We start from the raw sequence: 22,012 nt of genomic DNA, 5'->3' as shown, positions 1-22,012 counted from the left end.
GCCCCTGCACCTAAGAACAAAGGCTCTGGCCCAACAAACTCACGTGGAAAGCCCGCCTGTCGGATCAGTTTCTTTTTGGACAGCACCTTCATTGCCTGTGGGAGGAAAGACCCCACATCCTGGTTAAAATGGGTAGGAGGGAGGAGGGAGAGTTCCTTCCACTCCTAGGCCTGCCCAAGCTGTCAATGACCCAGCAGCTGCAGGACAATGTAGTGAGCACCTTGTCACTGGAATGGGTCAACTCCACAGGTTGTGTGGAAGCTGGAGTCCTGGGGTCCCTCCAGGCCGGAGGGTACTTCCAAGGTTCCAGGTCAGCTCTCCCAGCTGGGAGGCCACAAACCTTGGGATTCGCTACCACTGAATCAAGACACAAGTGAGCCGGAGTGATGGGCAAGGGACATTTTACACATGGGGAAACTGAGTTTCAGCATTTATGTCACTTGTCCAAGGACACATAATTGGCACATGGGAGAGCAAGGATTTGAACCCACATTGGACTGATTTCAAAGTCTCAGCCACATGGCAGTTTGTCTCACTACCACCCAGTTCTTAGTGCTATGGAGGATGCAGAAAGGGTAGCCCAGAGTAAGGATACGAGACGTTTGCTGAATTTATTCACTCAATCTTCCTGAGCCAATCACTTCACCTCCCCATTTCCCCACTTCCTTCCTAATGCACAGAATAAACATGACCTAAGCATAAAATGAGTCAACAGCTAAGAAAACCTTCCAGGAAGGCAAGTGCTAGAAAGGAGCCTTTTTCTTTGGACAAGGATGGGGGCAGGGAGGGGGATGTGGATACTCACGTAGTAGGTATTGTCATTTTCATTGTAGGCCAGCTTGACCACGCCATAGGAGCCCTGGATAAAGGGAGATGCCTGTGACATACTACCCAGAAGTTATGATCTGCAAAATGAGGACCCTAGTACAGAGCTTGCAAACTGGCAGCCCATTGGCAAAATCCACCCTGTATGTTGTTGGATCTGCAGTTTTTAGAAAGTTTGAATTGGTGGCCAACATTTTAAAACAGGTCAGATATAAAAATCCAGATTCTGATATGGATATGGAGCCATAATCATTTCCATATGTTAACAGTTTGCCACAGTCCTCACCAGTCCCTACTGTCTTATACCTAGCATGTTTTCCTCATTTATATTATTCACTTGCTCTCTACTGGCATTTGAGTTTTTGACCCTTGCAATGATACTGCCCATTGGCTGTTATAAAAGCAAAAACAGATGTGAGAGTACCTCAAGGAGAAAAAAAGCCAACACCAATGTTAGTGATATGGAATTTCCCTGGAAGCTTTGTGAGCTTTTGTAGAAACACAGCACATTGTAAAACAAAACAAAATAAAACAAAACAGATGGACCATAAATGACAAAACTCTCCCCCTCCCAGCCTCATCTCCAAGGACTCCTCTCCCACTCCCAAATCTAGTGGGGTTCCCTCCACAGTATCTGAGACATCCTTGGTAGATATGGAAAACCAGCCTGGCTCCTGGGATATTTACCTTTCCAATTTCGTCCTTCAGTGTGTACTGATTCAGCTGTACACAGTCCTGGAAAATAAGGAGAAACACATAGAATATGAATTGTAAGTTTGCAGCTAGATACATTTTTCACAAACTTAACAAACACCTTAACCAGGACCCAAATCAAGAAAGGGAACATTCCCAGCTCCCCAGAAGCGTCTCCCATATACTGGCCCCTGTCCAGGGTGACCACTATCCTGCCTTCTACCAGCACAGTTGTTGTTGGTTTTTTGTGGTTTTTTTTGGCTGTGCCACGCAGCATGTAGGAGATTAGTTCCCAGACCAGGGATTGAACCCATGCCCCCTGCAGTGGAAGCTTGGAGTCTTAACCACTGGATCACCAGGGAAGTCCCTACCAGCATAGCTTTTGTACATTGTAAGAGCGTAATGATATAGTATGTACTCTTTTAATATCCATTTTAAAGGTTCTTCCCACTTTTAAAAACTTCATTTATTTACTTTTTAAAAGTTAATTTAAAATTAAACAATAATCCATGACTGTGTTATCCTGTAAAAAAATGTAAAGTGATACAAGAGGAGAAAATCTGAGTGTCCTTAGCGCAAACAAAAGTTTCTTAACAGTTTCTCAAAAGTTCTTTTTTGTATTAAAAAAGTGCAAAATATAAAAGGAAACAAATGATAAATTGGATTTCAATCAAAATTAAAACTTTTGCTCTTTGAAACACTACTGAGAAAAAAAAGGTAAGACACGGACTGAGAGAAACTATTTGTAACACTTACAGTGGACAAAAGACTGGTATCCAGAACATATAAAGAACTCTGGGCTTCGCTGGTGGCGTGGTGGTTAAGAATCCGCCTGCCAGTGCAGGGGACATGGGTTCAAACCCTGGTCGGGGAAGATCCCACATGCCGCGGAGCAACTAAGCCCATGTGCCACAACTACTGAGTCTGCACTCTAGAGCCCACAAGACACAACTACTGAGCCTGCGCACCTAGAGCCCGTGCTTCGCAACAAGAGAAGCCACCGCAATGAGAAGCCTGCGCACCGCAACAAAGAGTAGCCCCCCTTCGCCGCAACTAGAGAAAAGCCCAAGCGTAGCAATGAAGACCCAACGTAACCAAAACAAAGAAAAAAACTTTAAAAAATAAATAAATAAAAAAGAACTCCTACAACTCATTAATAAAAAGACAACCCAATTAAAAATGGGCTAAAGATTTGATAAGCTATTTCTCCAAAGAAGGTACACAAATGATCAATAAGCACATGAAAAGATGCTCAACATCATTACTCGTCAGGGAAATGCAAATTAAAGCCACACCCACTAAACTGGCTAAAATCAAAAAGACAGACCAAACCAAGTATTGTCAGAATGTAGGGCAAATGAAACTTTCATACGCTACTAGTGGGAATGTAAAATGGTGCAGCCTCTTTGGAAAACAGTTTGGCAGTGTCTTAACAAGCACTTCCCATATGACCCAGCCATTCTACACCTAGGTGTTCACTCAAAAGAAATGAAAACTTGTGTCCATGCAAAGACTTGTATACAAATGTTCGCAACAGCTTTATTAGTAATAGTCAACAACTGGAAACAATCCAAATGTCCATCAATAGGTAAATGGATAAACGAACTATGGTATATAGCTGTACAGTGGAATACTATTTAGCAATAAAAAGGCATGAACTACTAATATGTGCAAAAATATGGATAAATCACAAAATCATTATGCTATGAAAGAAGCTAAGCTAAAAAAAGTACATACTAAATGATTCCACTTATATAAAATTCCAGAACTTGTAAGCTAATCTATAATGAAAAGAGGCAGGTCAGCCGCTGCCTGGGAGAGGGGAGGTGGGGGAGGGATGCGCTGTTGGGTGTGCTGGAAATGTCTGCGATCTTGATGGGGGTGATGGTTTTATGGATGTATACATACATCACAGCTGATCGTAGTGCACATCTGAAATATGAGCAGTTTATTTCACTTCAATTACACCTCAGTATAGTTAGGCTGAACATGTTAAGTGATACAAGAAGTAAAACTGGGAGAAGAAACACGATAGAAAGCAAAACTTCAAGTGTTACAGAGAAGCCCAAGATTTCCCTTGAAACCCCTCCCATGCCCCAATTCTATCCCTCTCCCCGAACCTTGATATCAGTTTTGTGTATAAACTTCTAGGCCTTTTTCTATGTAAATGCACACATACATGCATCTGTAGAAAATACAGAGTACTGTTTTGGGATGGGGTTGGGGAGGCATAGACGGTGTCACACTAAATCAGTTCTCAACTTCCTTTGACTGCAGTTAGTTCCACGTCAGACCTGCATCTTTGACTTGCTGTGTAACGGGCCCACAGAGCTCTCACCTCACTGGTGGACTTTTTAGTTTGTTTTGTGTTTCTCTCCAGTATTGTTTTCATTCCCCTGAGTCTTGAAGGGATGTGACAGGCAGAGGTGGGGCCCTGCAGAGCTGTCCTAAGGGGTCTCATTGCCTCATAATATAGCCCCCACATGCTGCTGAGTTCATCTTCCAAGAATCCACTCTGACCACATCAGCCCCAGCTCGCTGCTGCTTCCAGAGTCAAGTCCTGACTTCACAGCCTGACCTTCAAACCCTCTAAAGCTCTGACCTTGGCAGAGTTGTCTAGTTGCCCACCAAACACCAGTCTCTCCTTTCTTCCTTATAAGTGGTACTCTGTGTGGCAACATTCCAGGCTAGAAAACTTCATTTCCCAGCTTCTCTTACAGCTAAGGTGGCCATGTGTTCTGGCTAGTGGGAGATAAGCAGAAGTTGCTGGGTAGAGCTTCCAGGAAAGAGGACTGACTTAGGAGGCAGACATCTTTTGCCTTTCTTCCCTGCTCCTTCTTCCTGCCTGGAATGGAGCTGTGAAGGCTAGAGCCACAGCAGCCATCTTGAGATCATGAGGTTTCAAGGGCAAAAGCAACAACACAACTACCACACCAATCCCCAATGCCTAGCTCTAGATTTATTTTACATGGTTAAAAAAAAATCCTATTGTGTTAAAGCCACTGTTGTTGGGAGATGTCTGTTTCTCTAAGCTGACTCATTTCTAACAGATACAAACTCGAACTCGCTCTCCAGCCCTGTTTCCACAGTGCCCCCCATTTGGGGCCCCACACTCCAGTTAACTGAATCCCTGACCTATCCTGAATTCTATGGAAAGGAATACGTTGGTATACATAGCTGGTACTTAGTTAGGTTATGATAATCGTACTTTTAAAACTAAAATATTAGAGGAATGAGACTACCTCTGTCACCTAGGTGGCCTGTGGCTAGTTAATAAACTAGGAGATGAAACAACAATAACCATTTTTTTTAAATGGGCTCATGCCTTCTACCTCGGGGCCCTTGCTCATGCCATGCTCACCCCCTGCAGTGAACTCTCAGTGTGTAGTTAAATATCAGCCCCTTTAGAAAGCCATTCCTGATTTCCAGGCATCCCCCAATAAAATGTATTCCTTCCTTCAACAAATATTTTTGAGCGACTATGCGCCAGGCAGCGTGCTCAGTGCTGGGGACCCTGTGGTGGACAGGACTGTTCCTAACATCCTAGCTGAGGCGGGGGCAGTGGCGGGGAACAGGCAATAAACAACTTAACAAACACACAGATAATCAGATGGTGACAAGTGCTGTGAAGGAAAGTCAACAGAGCAACAGGACAGACAGGGATGGAAGGCTGCTTAGAGGGGGTGGAATGAGAGGCCTTTCAGAGGAGGTGATATTTGAGTTGAGACTTGGAAGCCAGATGGAGATGTCCTTGCAAAGATGGTGGGGGGACGGTGTGGTTCCAAGCAGAGGGAACAGCAAGGGTAAAGGCCTAACGGAGGGAATGAGGAAGACAAAGAAGTGGGTAAGGTCGGAGCTCTGTGAGTTGGCAGCACAAAGGTAGGAGATGGGGCAGCAGGTGGGGCGGGGGCGGATCAGGCCCTGTGAACCCTGCTGGGGATCTGAGTTCCAACCCACCTCCCAGAAGTTTATGGTAAAGATCAAGTGAGAAGTTCAGGTGCAGTGCTGAGGACAGTGCCTGGGAAGGCAAACACTCAGCAACTGGGGCCGTGCTGTTTGTCAGGGTGCGAGGCCTCTCACTGACCCACCATCCCCATTTCAGAGTCCCCAGCACAACTTCCAACTGCCACCGCGTGCATCTCTGTGTGAGAGGCTCTGTCTGTCCCCGAGATGCTCTGCCCACACTCAGGGACTGCCAGCAGTTGGTGTAACAGGCCCGCCCTGTTACACCAGGTGGAATAACTCTGGGGCTCGTGTCCTACGCTGTCTCCCAGGGCTGCCCAGAGGTGGAGGCCCAGATGCCCACAGTGGTAACCGGCTCCAACATGCACCCTTTATTGACGTCTCCCTGGGTTTCCTGGGGTCACCTCCCCAATCAACTGGTTGCGCTGGAATCCTTCTGGGGGAGCCCAACCTAACGCGGAGACATTCCGGGCGCGGGGCAGGGCACCAGGGGCCGCCGCTCACATACCTGCAACCCGGTGATGGAGACGTGGTGCGACTCCACCGTGGGCCTCCGGGGCAGCCGCGGCGAGGACTGCGGAGAGCCCACGGGCGAGTGGGGCAGGGCCGGGTAGACGCAGCGCCCATTCGCATCCAGCAGGGACCGCTCCTGCAGAGAGAGCTTGCGACTGGAGAGGTGGGGCCGGGCCTGGGACCCGGAGACGTTGAGGGGGACCTCTCCGCCAGGGGCCTCCAGGGGCCGGTCCCGGGCCAGGCCGCTGTCCACAGCGCAGGCCGGCTCGCACTCAGTGACCACGATGAAGGACTCCATGCCCAGATGGATGCTCAGGGACGAGAGGCCCCGCAGGGCTTCACAGGGTTTCTGGCCTTCGCTGCTATTACTGTTGCCGCTCCCGCCCCCCAGCTCATCCTGGGGGGCGGCCCGGTCGCTACTGGGCTGGCTAGAGACACATGATGACATGGTGCATGTGCCGACCTCATGCGACACGCACGTGCCCGGGCACTCCCATCCGGCAGCGGCGCCACCTGCAGAGAGAGGAAGGGTCACCTGCCCCCATCCTGTGCGGCAGGGGCAGGGAAGGGGGTCTCTCCTGCTGGGCCAGACTGGTGCCTCATTCCTGCTTTGAGTCGCCGTCCTTGAAAAAAATATCTTGCAAAACACAGTGTGATCTGAAATCTTTTGCGTCTATATAGAAGAGCTTACTCCACATTTCCTCACCGTATCCATTTTTTTAAATTGATGTATAGTTGATTTACAACTCTGTGTTAGTTTCTGTTGTATAGCAAAGTGATTCAGTTATACATACGTATACATTCTGTTTTATATTCTTTTCCATTATGATTTATCACAGGATATTGAATATAGTTCCCTGTGCTATACAGTAGGACCCTGTTGTTTCACATTTCCTCATCTTAAAAGCCCCTTGTCACACAAACAAGAATCCCAAATTCAATTCCTGTAGAAACCAAGTATGAGAAAACCCCAAAATAGAGCACCCATGCCTCCTACAAAGGTGGCAGCTACTTCCAGCTCAAGCCAATTGTTGTTAAACAGGGACTGGGGCCTAGAATTGTCTGGTTATCTCTCCAACCCTTTTTTTTTTTTTTTCAAGAGAAGCCCTAAAGCCAGGATGGTAAGTGAGATCTCTTGATTTTTTTTTTTTAATTAGCAATTATTTTAAATATTTTAAAATGCTGGGCAGGCCAAATGAAACACTTCCACATGGTGACCTCTAGGCTGCATCACTTCACAATAGCAATGATTCAGACAGCTCTTTACAGTTTATAAAATATCTTCCACACCTCAGGATAATTTCACAAGCACCCTAGCTTGTTGGTTTGCCATTATACCCTCATTTTGTAAATGGGGAAACTGAGGTTCAAGAGAGGGAGAGGGATTTGTCCAGGTCTCCAAATGCAAAGACCATGAGCACAGGAGTCCAGTCCCCTGGCCTGGCGTGGCCAATGATTCTCAACTGAGGAGTGGGGGTCAGGGGTCACACCAGCAGAGAGTGTGTGAGCCAGGGAAGTCTGTGTCGTCTGAGGAGCTAGGCTCGACATATCTATTATCTAATGTTTCCCTAGTTCAGCCCCCAGCTAGTACTTGCAAGATGTAAGGCAAATATGAGATTAAAAAAAGTTAACATCAAACAGCTTGGCGGTTCCTCAACAAATTAAACAGAGAATTACCATATGACTGAGCAATTCCGTTCCTAGGTATACACAACAGCCAAAAGGGAAAAAACAACCTACATGTCCACGGACAGATGAATGGATAAGCAAAATGTGGTCTGTCCACACAATGGAATATGACTAGAAAGGAATGAAGAACCGACACAGGCTACAAACTGCATGAACCTCAAAAACACGATGCTAAGTGAAAGATGCCAGACACAAAAGGGCACATGTGTATAATCCTATTTATATGAATTTTTTTTTTTTTGGCCATGTCACGTGGCTTGCAGGATCTTAGTTCCCCAACAAGGGATCGAACCCGTGCCCCCTGCAGTGGAAGCGCAGAGTCCTAACCACTGGACAGCCAGGGAATTTCCCTGTATGAAATTTTTTAAATAGGCAAATGCATACAGACAGAAAGTAGATTAGTGGTTGCCTAGGGCTGGGGAGGTGTTGGGGGAAAAGGGGAGTGACTGTCAATAGGTATGGGGTCTCCTTTTGGAGTGATGAAAATATTCTGGAACTAGATAGAGACGGTGGTTACACAACACTGTGAATGGACTAAATGCCACTGATTTGTACATTTTTAAATAGTTAATTTTATGTTATGTGATTTAAAAAAAAAGATTGACACACTCCCTTAGACTGTCAATTCCTTCTGTCTCTGGGACAGAATATTAACCTTTGGTTTGTATGTTTGACAAATTCTGCTGGACAAATGTCACAGGTACCACTGGAATTCAGGGAGTATATCCACAGATGCAGACAGTGGCAGCTCTGTGCTGATCACCCACATCACAAAGGTGCCAGGAAAACAGTGCGAGCTGAGTAGAGAGATTTTATGAATGAGTAAAATGATATCTCTTTAAGACACTGGGTGGCAGTGGGGGGATACACAGGAAAGTAAAGATGGGAGCAGAAAGCCAGTGCTTCCTGGAGGGCTTGGTTGAGGGGCAGAGAAATGCTACCCGCCCTCTTGCGACAGTCCTGCAATAAGTATTTACGGAATAGCTTCTATGTATGCAATCTGGACCATGACGTGGGCAGATGGGGTCCCTTGTGGAGCAGGGAAAGATCAATGGGAAAGGCACTAAGGAACTAACAGCAGCATGCCAGCCCGGACATGGCACAATTTTTGAACACAGAGTACAGTGTAAAGGAATAACAAAGTACCCAGTCATGTGACAAGATGCTCAGCCTCAGTTATAGTAAGAGAAGTGCAAATTCAAACTACAACGAAATGGTTTGGTGGCTCCTCAAAAAGTTAAATGTAGAATTATCATTTGACTCAGCAATTCCTCTTCTAGGTGTATATATATATATATATATATATATCCCCAAAAGAACTGAAAGCAGGGATTCAAACAGATACTTATACACCCATGTTCACAGCAGCATTATTCACAATAGCCAAAAGGTTGAAATGTCCCAAGTTTCCATCAATGGAAGAATAGATACACAGAATGTGGTCTATTTATACAACAGAACACTATTCAGCTATAAAAAGGAATAAAGTTCTGACACATGCTACAACGTGGATGAGCCTTGAAAACATGCGAAGTGAAACACGCCAAATATTAAAGGACAAATACTGTATGGCTTCACTTATAGAACAGGCAAATTCATAGAGCCAGAAAGTTTAGAATAAAGGTTACCAGAAGAGACCGGGGGAGAGGGGAGCAGCGAGTCATTGCTTAAGGGGTACAGAGTTTCTATTTGGGGTGATGAAAAAGTTCTGGAAATGGACAGTGGTGATGGCTGCACAACAGTCCATATGTAAATAGTGCCATTGAATTGTACATCGAAAAGTGGTTAAAATCGTAAGTTTTATGTTATGTATATTTTACCAAAATAATAATAATAAAGCTACAATGAAATATCTTTTTTCCAACTATCGGATTGGCAAAGACAAAAAATATAATAACAGCAGTATTTTGATGAGGCTATGAGCAGTATGAATTAGTATCACCTTTATGAAGGGAAATTCACCAATATCTAACAAAATTCCAAATGCACATACCTTTGACTTACCAATTCTGCACCTGGGAGTATTTACCTTAAAGACAATCTCACACATAAAAAAATGATATACGTACAAAATTATTTTGGTAGTGTGGTTTGAAATGACTATCCACAGGGGACTGAGTAAATAAAATGAGGTACACGTAGCCCAGGAGAAAATCATGCATTTATTTTAAAAGAGGTGACTCTGTACATCCTAATGTGAATTAGCTCCAAGACACACTGTTACATGGAAAAAACCAAGGCATTCGGATACTGCTGTTGGCATAGGGGGAAAAGGGCCATACGTGCGTACATAATCACATGCAGAGCATATTCCTGGAAAGATACACAAGAAAATGATAAGAGTGGCCTCAAGAGAAGACAACTGGTTTGCAGAAGTGGGGGGGAGGCAGGGTGAGAGGGACTTAACTTTCACTGTATTCACTTTTATTTTTGTAAAAGTAAGTGTGCAAAGAGTAACTATTCAGAAATGAATTTTTAAAGGAAAGTAACCATAACCACAATGGGAGTTAGGATGTTCAGGCCCGAGTGCTACCTCCGGGGCACGAGGCAGAGGGAGCGAGCAGTTGGCTCTATCTCCTAATCCCTTATCCCACTCTGACTGTATCTGAGAAAGAAATCATTAAATGTGTCCCTGTCTTGGCTTCCTCGTCCGTGAAAGAATACAACCCAAGTTCAATGTTCTCCACAGTCTCAGCTGCCGTTCCTTTACATATCCTTTTTATAATCCTTATTTCCCAGGAGGGGAAAAGCAGGGTCCCTGAAGTTCGACTGCCTGGGGCCGCAGCCTCAGTTTTCTCTTCTATAAAATGGGCACTCACCCAAGAGTCATGAGGACTAACTGAACTAAGAACTCAGTATTCATGTCTGATGCATGGTTAAGTGCTCAAAAAGCTCTTCTTTCAACAAATACTTCCTGAATGCCTACTACCTGCCAGGCTATGCTCCAGAATGTTCCTCCTCCTGTGTGTGTTCTGTAGCCCTGGGAGCGTGGGCCTGCCTCCCCTCCACTGGCCCGTCCTCCCTCCCAGAGCCACCTCTGACATGGCTGCAGAGTTCCTGAAAAGAAAACTAGTCTGGCAGCACCTGAGACAGTTAATGGAGAATTTTTCTTCTTGCCAACAGAAAAACAATTGCTTATCGATCGCCACTCCAGGCCAAGGACACCAAGCCATCCACCCCCGGCAAAGCTGCATTTAATCAGTCTCCTTGACGAGCTGGCGTCTGGCTCCGTGCCTTGGCCCTTGAGGCCTGGAGGAGAAAGGAGAGAAAAAATGCACCAGCTGGCTCTGAGGCAGAGGTGTGGGCCCCTGTGCTGGAGGGATAGGTGTGTTCAGGTCTCAGGAAAGAGCCCCAAGGGACACAGACCTCAGTGCCTCGAGGCCACCTGGAGGCCCCTCACTGGTCTGCAGCAGGCCTGGCAGGTAAGGACTTGGCCAATCAGCACCACTGACCCCACAGAGTCCAAGCCAGAATCTGACCGTTTCTGAGGTCACAGATCGTATGAGGTCACACACCTTTTAAGGATCTGTTGAAAGCCACCAACACTCCCAGGAGAAGAAAAATCATACAAAAAGACAATGGTTTGCATTATAACAGCTAACATCCAACTGAGCATTTCTTCACCAAACATTGGAACAGCTCTGCCTGGGTCATTTAATCCTCACAGGCCCTCTGAGAGGGAGGGACAGCTAAGCATTCAGTTTTGGGGGGGCCGAGGTTTGATGAAATTCCAAAAGCCCCCTCCCCGAGCCTCCTGCCCCAATATGTGGTTCCTTCCCCAGGCCCTGAAGCCTCCCCTTGGCTGGCAGCCCTGAGCTCCCCTCCCTCCCCTCTCACAGGCAGCTCCATGGAGGACCAGACCCTTCCTGGAGCAGATAAACCCGGCTCCAGGCCAGAACGAAGGAGCGCTCATTCCTCTGCCAGGAAGCCAAGTGCCAGCAGCCTCCAGGAAACACGTTCCCGTATCCTGGGGGCATTTTCCAACCTGCGCCTGCTGACCAGATGCCGAGCCGCCACCACCACGGGAGCTGCAGCACAGCAAGTAGCCAGTGAGTGGGCCCGTGACATGCCCTGACCCATGATACACCCTTTGCATGGTCCCCTGAGGTCCCGGGCAACACGGGACAACAAAGAGGCCCAAAATAGCTGTGAGGATCCTGCCAAGGCCAGGGACAATGTCCTCCCTGGGATAACAGGCTTGGCCAGCCACATCTTCTCTCACCTGGGGAAACTGAGGCCCGGGGAGGTGCTAAAGGAAGCCCACTCACCCATTTCTTCTTTCCACAAGTTATTACTGGGGACCTACTATGTGCCAGATAAACAAAACAGATGTGATTTCTGAAAAGTAGGGGCACAAGTGACTCTATAAGCACAAACTGGAGGAGAAAACCAGGATGAGATAAAAAAGAACAACACAGGGACCCAGGGGAGATCTGAATGGGAGGGGGTGAGTCAAGGAAGGCCTCACTTGGGGAAATTATATTTAGGCTGAGACCTACAGGGTGAGTAGGTGCTAAGGGGGCGGGAACTTGCTCCAGGAGGAGGAAACACATTCTGAGAAGGCCTCGCAGCAGGAAAGAGGTGGGAGAGCGGAGAGAACAGAAAGAAGACTCCTGGGATTGAACGAGGTTGGGAAGGGGGTGAGGGTGGATGGGCATGCTGGAGGGGCCAGAGCACAAGAGCTTTCTTTGTAGGAAGCTGATGAGAGCAGGAGGGGTGTCCCAGGCAAAGCCATAGGGACCCCACTCGGCACCTGTTATGGGTTGTGGAATTGTGGCCTCCAAAAAAGATATGCTGGAGTCCTAATGCAATATGACTGGTGTCCTTATAAAAAGGGGGAAACCTGGACAGACCTGCACACAGGGAGAACACCATGAGAATGTGAAGGCAGAGGTTGGGGTCCTGCACCTACAAGCCAAGGAACGCCAGATTGTCAGCAGCCATCAGACGCCAGGAGACAGACACGGACCAGATTCTCCTTCATGACCCCTGGAAGGAACCGACCCTACCAACACCTTGGTCTCAGACTTCTGGCCTCCAGAACTGTGAGATAATACATTTCTGTGGTTTAAGCTGCCCAGTTAGCGGTACTTTGTCCAGGCAATCCTAGCAAACTAACACAGCTCCCCTCCCAACCACAGAAGCCTGCTGCCCCAGGGGCCACGGATTGAGAGGGTGTTTCCCAATACTTAAGTGGGAGACCTGGGAGGCTCAGTTGTACAGCCGATGCAGTGCTGAGGCTTGACACCAGCTGGAATATTCCAGATGCGGGGCCTTGGCCCAAATAAGCAGTCGTATCAAATTCAGTGACACAGACTCTTACAACTGTCTTTCCTTGCATATTCTTTAGTTTAGAGGCACTGAAACTGATTGTCTCCCCAGAGACAAGGGCCCTTCCTTGGCAGAGGGCACGAGGGATAGTGCTGGCTTTATTTTATCTATCTATCTGTCTGTGCCACACTGCAAGGCTTGCAGGATCTTAGTTCCCCAACCAGGGATTGAACCCAGTCCCTCGGCAGTGAGAGCACCAAGTCCTAACCACTGGGCCACCGGGGAACTCTGACAGTGCTGGCTTTAATGTGCACAGACCCCATCCCATCACAGTCCCTGGAGCAAACAGTCCCTATCGCGTGACATCTGGCCACCGATGTATTTTGCTTGGCCTACACTGTATTTAAAACTATTTGAATGAGATGCCAACATTTCAGAGCCAGGAGAGTTCAGATAAAAATCAAAATTTCCAGAGTCTCTTGAAGAACTGGACACTGTTAGCACTGGACCTGTATTCACTCCTGGTAACAACTCCCTGAAGCTTTGGACAGGAGATATGCTCGCCGGCGTGCCACAGTCCTCACTGCTTCCCCTCATCTCCCCAACGCCAAGGACAGGCTGAGTGTCCTATTACATGTCCTTCCCTTTTCTACCTCTCATGACCTATCTCACCCCTACAGGCCCTACTTTGAGATGCACTGGATATTAGTGCTATAATATCAGTGGTCACCTGTTCCAACAATTTCATTTCACCAATAAGAAAATGAAGGGTCAGAAAGGTTTACTAATTTTTTTTTTTTTTTTTTTTTTTGCAGTACGTGGGCTTCTCACTGTTGTGGCCTCTCCCATTGCGGAGCACAGGCTCCGGACGCGCAGGCTTAGTGGCCATGGCTCACGGGCTCACGGGCCCATGGGCCCATGGTCCCAGCCGCTCCGCGGCACGTGGGATCCTCCCGGACTGGGGCACGAGCCCGTGTCCCCTGTATCGGCAGGCGGACTCCCAACCACTGCGCCACCAGGGAAGCCCAGGTTTACTAATTTGTCCAAAGTTATGCAGTGGTTCCAAGTAGAGCTAAAACTGGTCTGAGTTTTTCAGAAAGGGGCTAAAAATTACAGGTACAGCCTTGCAATGTCCACATGTTGTATCCGGAATGAAGTCCAGGCTGAGCCAAAATCTCTAACAAAGGGGAATATCTAGCCCATTCCTCTGGCTCCAACCTGTGTGAGAGGGGAGAGTGTGAAGGCTCAGTGTCCTACAGCATTCAGGAAAGACGTGCATGGGCACAGAGACATCGATTTGACTTAACTTGTGAGAGCCGTGCCTTTGCCTTTTTGTTTACTGCTGGACTCCAGGACCTAGAACTTTCTAGAACACTGCCAGCACTCAGTAAATATTGGCTAGAGGTCATTGTTTATTTCATTCATCCCAAGGCCACTCAGAAGGTCAGATGCTTTCTTTAGCTGGACTAGACTCTATGTTCCTTTAGTCTGATAACAGCAGCCTGATTTATGTCTGGAACCCATCCTTCTGTGTGAAAGGTGACTCCATGGAGCTGTCCATGCCATCAACTTCAGGGGTTCCACTATGACTCAAGTCTGGTTAACTGGGCATTGATTGCCCTGGTCAAGTGATTGTTTCAAGAGTAGATGTGTGGGGCTTCCCTGGTGGCGCAGTGGTTAAGAATCTGCCTGCCAGTGCAGGGGACACGGGTTCGAGCCCTAGCCTGGGAAGATCCTACATGCCGCGGAGCAACTAAGCCTGTGCACCACAACTACTGAGTCTACACTCTAGAGCCTGCGAGCCACAACTACTGAGCCCGTGTACCACAACTACTGAAGCCCACACGCCTAGAGCCAGTGCTCTGCAATAAGAGAAGCCACCGCAATGAGAAGCTTGCGCATGGCAACGAAGAGTAACCCTCCCTCGCCACAACCAGAGAAAAGCCCGCATGCAGCAACAAAGACCCAACGCAGCCAAAAATAAACAAATTTATTAAAAAAAAAAAAAAGAGTAGATGTGTGACCCAAGTCAGTCTACTAAGTTTTATTCTAGGATTTTGTGGAAGCATTAAGAATGTCTCTTTCTGTGGCACACAGAGCAATGAAGATGTACTTCTAGAGTTACCAGGAGCTTGGGAGAACCCTGCCTTAGAATGAAGTTGACAGAGAGAGAAGAGAGCCAACAGATAGAAAAGAACTAAAACTGGAGACACTGCATGGGCACCTCGATCCAGCCATGCCTGAAGCCCACCTACCCCAGGAGTTTTTAAACTACATGAGCCAATAAATTCCCATGTTTGCTTAAGTTAGTTTGCAGTTGGTTTTCTGTCATTTACAATCAAAGGTCCTAACGGACAGATGACACAGAGCTGACTGACAGAAAAGCTTTTCCACTAAGCTCCCTGCCAGATGATAAGTTGCCTACACCTTAAGGCTCCCAACCAGGCGAAACTGTCAGGCAGCTGCAACTCCCCTGACAGCCTTCACCTTGATGGTTTGGCAGAAACAAGAACTTCCAAACTCATTTTTAATTTCTTTCTTTTTTTTAATTTTAAAGGAAAAAAATCAAAAACAGGGAAGGAAAGGGCTTAAGAATAGGATGAAATGAAGGGAAGAAACTGACTAGTACTTTTAACACAAGAATCACATCACTACAGTGGCAGCCATAGTAGTTGTAGATAGTAACAGTGGTGACTAGTCTTCTTTATTGCTGGCCAAGTGCCAGGCGCTATTCTAAGCACCTTGCATGTATCACCTCATTTAACCATCACAATAAACTTATGAGTTAGTTACTATTATCATGATCTCACCAATGAGGAAACTGAGGCACAGAGAGTCTGAGGGACTTGCCCCAAATCACACAGCAGTTTGGGAGGGCACAGGTGTGAAATCAAAGGCTCCTAGAAAGGTGGGCACATCGTGATCAGGGGTACAGCCCTTCTCCTTAGCTGGTGACCTTGAGGATAACAATACCTACCTCACCTACCACACAGGCCCCTGCACACAGCAAATGCTCCCTAAACAGAAGCTGTTGCCAAGAAAGCACTTCAACGGCTATCAAATTCAAGCCCCTCAATTGGCTTTAATTTATATTAAAATAAAATTTTTGTTTCTAATCACAACCTGCCAACTTAACTCTTTTCATCTTCCCTTCTAATTCTTATCCATATGCACCACTTTCTACAAAATTAAAAGCAAAGTGTGCATATAATTTCGCATCCTTGCTTATTTGTGTCAGAAGAATTTTGCACACACTCTCACAGCTTTCATAATCAACGCACTAGGGCTCCAGAAGGAGTGGCTGAGACCCAGGGAGGTGAGATGACCTCTCCCGGGCAGCCCAGCAGGTTCTAGGCTAGGCCAGGGCATGACCCCTGACCCCTGCAGTGTCCCCTTCGGCCCTGGATGCTGGCGGAGCAAGAAGCTCCACTGCCTTAAGAGTTCCTAGGCAGCTACTGTTGGGTCAATCATGAAGTATCACGGAGAAGCGGCCCGCATCACACACCCGGTACCTAAAGCCAGGTATGCACAGGAGGCCCCTGCCTTGAAGAGCTAGTAAGTGTGAATGGGTGAGTGTGGGTGTGGGTGTTGGGGGTATTTAGAAAAGGGAGGTGGGGACCATCATACTTCCTTCCTCTTCTCCTACTGAATCCATCCCAGTCTTTCACTGAACCTAAGGAAGAGGCTGGGAAACAACTGAAATTTCAATTTTTAATGAAAAGAAAAAGACTTTGACTCCAACATTCTGTAGCTTGACAAATCAGAGGGAGGGGGCTGGCTGGGAATCCACAGGCATCCGGGCCTCGCCCACTCACAGCCCTTCTCCTCCTTCTTCCCTGCTGTTTGGAGGTGATGCTAAATCTAGCTGTTCCCTCCCCAGCCTCCAGCACAAAGCAACCCCAGGAAGGGCCAAAGAGGGGCTGGGAGCTGGCTCTCGGGGTCCAACCCTGTCCTAGACACCTGTACCCAGAGGGCAGGAGAACTGTCTGGGAAGAATCTAAATAAAATCTCTTTCTGCCAGAGGCCTTAACGGCAAAATTCCAAAGTAGCTTTAGAAACCCATAAGGGAGGTGTCCTTTCCTCCACACCCTGCCCACCACCCAAACCACTGGTTCCCCATTTAAACTTCTCCAGCAGAGGCTTATCTCAGCCACCTCCCACAATGTCCCTTCCCCACCCACTCCCACTCACTTCCTACCTCATGCCCAAGCAGAGGGGCAAGACCTTGGCCTCTCCCCCCATTTCCTTGGGGGGCCATCAGTCGCTCCTCTCCAGGTTGGAATTAGCATTTTTATCTCTGCAACCGCCATCTCTCAACTATTTACAGAAGCCAAAGGGATAAAAAGGGACAATATAAAAATAGTTGCTCAGCAGCTTTCAGGATGGGGTGAGGGTAAGGGCACAACAGACTCTTCCAATGTTCTTTCTCTCCTTTTCAAAAGGGAAAAATGCTAGAATTGTTCATCTTTTCCAAAGCGATCCCCAACAGTTCCAGACCCCTCACCCAAGAGCTCCTAAGGGACAAGGACCAAGTCCCAGTGTTCCTCGGTTCCCAGGGCACGGCTTGTCACCAGCCCCTCCCAAAAGTGTGGGTTCAATGAAAGATCATCAGGGTTCCAGAGCCAGCGGCCTGCTCTGTCCCGTTTCCATCACCTCCTGGTTCTCCTTCCAGCCGGCCAAAACCATGAGCCAGTCAAAAACAAAACAAAACTTTGGGGTTTTTGTCTATCCTTAAAATGGTTCATAATTGAGGGGGGAAATTCAGCAGCAACACTACGCCCATGACTGAAACTGAAAACACTGACAGCTAAAATAGTTCCTTCACCATTTTGGTCACTAGCTGCCCCAGCAGGGAATGCCAGAGCCAGAGGTCTTCCCTATGAAGTCTAACAGCGCTCACCTCCTTTTAAATATGCCCCTCTTTTTGGTTTTATCGGGGAAGGGATCCAATCAGGGAAGAAAGAAAAAATAATCATTCAAAATCTTATTTTCCTGAGAGCACAAGCATTTGGAAATTATTTCCACACCATAACCTCCTGGAGAATGTGGATTCCACTCCGTGAGAAAATGGGCATCGTTTGGCATCATAAGGAGGCCGAGGGAGACATGAGAGCTCAGGATTAGAAGGTATGTCAGGAAACTAGACAGATCTCAGGGGACTTGGGCCTTGATTTTCTCAGCTGTAAAATGAAGCTGCAGCAACCTACCTAAAGGGCAGCTGTAGAGTCAATCTTCTATAAAAGTGCCCAGCACGTGGGCTTCCCTGGTGGCACAGTGGATGGGAGTCCGCCTGCCGATGCAGGGGACGCGGGTTCGTGCCCCGGTCCGGGAAGATCCCACATGCCGCGGAGCGGCTGGGCCCGTGAGCCATGGCCGCTGAGCCTGCGCGTCCGGAGCCTGTGCTCCGCAGTGGGAGAGGCCGCAGCAGTGAGAGGCCCGCGTACCGCAAAAAAAAAAAAAAAAAAAAAAATTGCCCAGCACACAACATGGCTCATAGACGATGCTCTCTTTAAAAAGACCACGTTCTCCCTTCCTCTCTGCCCTCCACTTTTCCCAGCCATCACATGGGAGCGGTTGAGGGGCTGGAATTTTCTAGACTTCCTCCTAGTTCAGTTTTCACGCTGCTCCATTTCCACATCCTTGGAGGGCATTCCTGGCAAAGCTATCAGGAGACTGAGTTGACTCCATGCCTGGCCACAGGGTTCAAGCACCAACTGTCTGGTGAGGTCCTCTCCACTTTATGGATTTACTAACCTGGAAAAAGGTCTCACAAAATATATACCAATAAAATCACATGGGACCCACATTTAACAAATCATGACAGAAAAGAATGAAACTGAATGAAATCCAGGCTCTCCCTGAAAATCACACTGGTAATACCTGTGAAGTGATCTGGGAGGCGATGGGCTAAGACGGAAGCTAGGATTCTCGTGGAGGAGCAGGTGGGAGCGGCGTTAAGGGAGTCTCGGAAACCTTGTTCCAGGAAGCTCGTCTCCAATTGATTTTGGAGAACCTTCCTTCCATCACCCTCCCCCTGCAAATTCAGTGACAACACAGTGTTTTGTGCCCAGAGGTTTATTAGTTGGGGGCTGTGGAGACAAAGGAATGGTCAAAGTGGCCTTAAGAAGCTCTTATGGCAGAAACAACCCAAATGTCCATCAAAAGATGAATGGATAAGCAAAATGTGGTATATCCATACATGGGAATATTATCCGGTCATAGAAAGGAAGCACTGATATATTCTACAACATGGGTGAACCTTGAAAATATCATGCTCAATGATAGCCAGACACAAAAGGTCACATGTTGCTAACAGGTCAGTAAAGTTGTAACAAGCACAGCCTGAAAGAAGAAAAGTCACTTCCAAAAGGGAAATGCAATTTCCTCAGTCTTCCAGGAAAGAAGGCACAGAAGTGAGGCTGAAGGCCACTGCAGCACCATGGAGCCAGTGAACCCCACATCTGGGCTCTCTAACCCAGTCCAAAGAGGAGGAGCTACTGGGAAAGCAAAACATCTGCAAAAAATAGCAAAACAAGGCCCTCTGACCAGAAGGAAAAACTGAAATAGCATTTGCCCGAAATCCCCAGGATCAGGAAAGGAAATGGGAACCATATGCTTCCCACAACCACCAGAAGAAGGCATGTTACGGAGGTCACAAGTGATCCTGAACGAGCTATTTAGCTTCTCCAAGCCCTTCCATAAAACGGGCTCATGATGAGGTAAGGGTGATTCTGCGGCCTACTTTAAAATCTGAGCCCAAAAGCCTTGAAAACGGGCTTGGCCTGGCCCTCCCGCCCATCCCTTCCTCCTGAGAGAGGTGCTTCCCCACCCACCAGCCCATCTTGGATGCAGTTCTCAAGGAGGGCATTCCGGGTCACTCCAGAAAGTTCCCTCTGCTAGGTCATCCCATCCTAGTCCCTTCCCCTCCTACTCCCATCCAATCTCCACTTTTCAGCCCATCCTTCAAAATTCAGTACAAACGATACCTCCTTCAGGAAGCCTCCTGGATTCACACCTGCCACAAAGGATTTCTCCAGAACCCCCACTGCCCTTTGCTTCCTCACTCCCACAGCGCTTATTCCTCCTGGTATTTCTCAACAGGAGCACTGCTGGCATCCAGGGCAGGGTAATTCTTCACGCCTGCTGTGAATCTGGCCTGCTTGCAGGATATGTGCCATCCCCAGCTCCCGCCTAGCAAAAGTCAGGAGTGCTCAGCATCATTTTGACAATCGAAATTCGCCCCACACTTCTCCAAACGCTCACCAGGAAGGTGGAACCACCCCCGATGAGAACTACTGCATAGTTATTAGTGAATATATTTGTCTACCAGCCCACTAACAACCTGGAAACAAACACAAGCCCACGTTGATCAGCCACACCACCATGGCTCCTTAGGTTGTTTTAGCAAACATTTGTGGGCTCCCCAGGAACTGAGGGCAGCCTTGCAAAGGCCTCTGCTCTAAAACAGGTGGTAAACTGCAAAGGCTTTAAGACCTGACATGCCTGGGTTGGCTGTGTGATCCTGGACAAGTAATTTAACCTCTCTGAGTCTTTCTATAAAATGGGCTAACTCCTAGCAATATGGCAGGATTGTTTTTAGCCTCAATTTCCTCATTTCTCCAATGGAGATAAAAATCTCTGCGTCACAGGACTTTGGTAGGCAGTAAATGGGATAATGCCTGCAACACATAGCACAATATCTAACACACAGAACTCAATAAATGTTAGTTATGAACAGTATTATTATTATCCAAGTTAGGGGCCCATCAAATGATGGCTATTACTTTTTATTACAAAAACACATTGTGTGCTTTCCCTACAAATGGCTGCTTTCTATACAGGAAGAGTTTCAGACCAGCAATCTGAAAAGAAGTTACAGGACCCACCATGAAGCTGCATTTTGCATAGCATGCTCACTGTTTATTCTTAAAGTGTATGCTTTTGTGAGGTGGTTTGTGGGGGGGGGAGGGCTATCTCCCCCAAAGGCCTACCCTTGTTGCTGCCCCTGCCTCCCCCTAGGAACAAGGGAGTCTTTCCGGACAGAGCTATCTTACTCTCTCTCCTGGGGGCAGAGCCAGGGGAGGGGGAGTGGTAAATGACAGCAAAGCTCTAAGGCACAAGAAGTTTCTGTCTCCAGGACTGTGGGACTTCCAGACTGAGGAAGGTAAAAGTTGCCTCACCCCAGGCCAGCATGCCCCTCTTACTGATGGCACTGAGATCCCCGCCCCCCAAGCACCATCCCTCTGCCCCAACCTTCGCGGGGAGATAGGAGGGGCTTCGGTGCAATCTCTTCAGCGCCAAGTGAGAGAAGCAGGGCCGCTGGCAGAGCTGTGAAAACACCCCGCTTCCCAAACTGGTCAGTGCAGGGGGTGGGGAAGCCAGGAAAAGCTCAAGGCTGGAACGTGTGGCACCCCAGGCACCAAGACCCAACGCTGAGCGGGGCCGAGCCCAGCATCCCCACGAGCCCAAGAGTCAGGCGGAGGGTGCCGGTGAAGGCAGCTCTCCGCGTTCACAGTAGGCAGCGGCCCCGAGGTGAATTTAGGTCAAAAGGACCAAGCCAGTGAGGTTCCGGCTGAGAGAAGGGGGCGGGGGCAGAGGGCCGACTGAGGCGAGGCTAAGGGACCCCGGTCCCACAGCTGCTGGTCTAGGGTCCTGCCGCCAGGTGTCCAACCCACCACGGGCCAGGTGTGCCTCCAAGACAAGAGGGGAGCGGGGACGGGGGTGCGCAAAGTCCGTTTGCCCTCTCCTCGCCTGCGCGCCCTAGCTTTCCCCACCTGTCAAACGCGAGGGGGTGGGCCTAGGCCGCCTCCAAGATCCTTGACTGCCCCGGCCCCCGGTAACAATGGTTCCAAACTCCGGGACCGACCCTGCCACCCCGGGCCGGGCGCGGCCCAGTCGAGGGGGCCACCCCCAGGACCCCGGTGCCCCGAGGACGCGGGGGAAGGGGCGCCGGGGGCCGCGTCCCCACGTGGCAGGGCGTGGGGCGGCGCACGTGGGGTCCCCTAGGTGTTGGGAACCTGGAGCCGGCCTCAGGGCTTTGTCTGCAATCCTGGCCGTG

General features: G+C 48.3%; 1 protein-coding gene across 5 annotated transcripts in view; it reads right to left on the bottom strand.

Annotated features, from left to right (window-relative positions):
- Positions 1–22,012, bottom strand: part of CAMKK2 (calcium/calmodulin dependent protein kinase kinase 2) — a 51,954-nt gene that overhangs the window by 29,369 nt on the left and 573 nt on the right. The window contains exons 2-5 of one of the 5 annotated variants that reach the window (XM_024758495.1): positions 5,990–6,507; positions 1,513–1,560; positions 806–859; positions 44–95 (exon numbers count right to left, since the gene is read on the bottom strand). In XM_024758495.1, coding sequence (XP_024614263.1) covers positions 44–95; positions 806–859; positions 1,513–1,560; positions 5,990–6,442 — 607 coding nt within the window. In that variant the 5' untranslated portion in view covers positions 6,443–6,507. Of the gene's footprint in view, positions 1–43; positions 96–805; positions 860–1,512; positions 1,561–5,989; positions 6,713–22,012 lie in introns of those variants that run through there. The other 4 variants (XM_024758494.1, XM_024758498.1, XM_024758496.1 and 1 more) reach the window with 4 other exon arrangements.

Source organism: Neophocaena asiaeorientalis, unplaced genomic scaffold (genome assembly GCF_003031525.2).
Source record: "Neophocaena asiaeorientalis asiaeorientalis breed wild unplaced genomic scaffold, Neophocaena_asiaeorientalis_V1.1 scaffold77, whole genome shotgun sequence".
NCBI classification, from domain to species: domain Eukaryota; kingdom Metazoa; phylum Chordata; class Mammalia; order Artiodactyla; family Phocoenidae; genus Neophocaena; species Neophocaena asiaeorientalis.
Note: the sequence above shows the minus strand (reverse complement) of the source record. Positions and strands in the feature narration are given on the sequence as shown.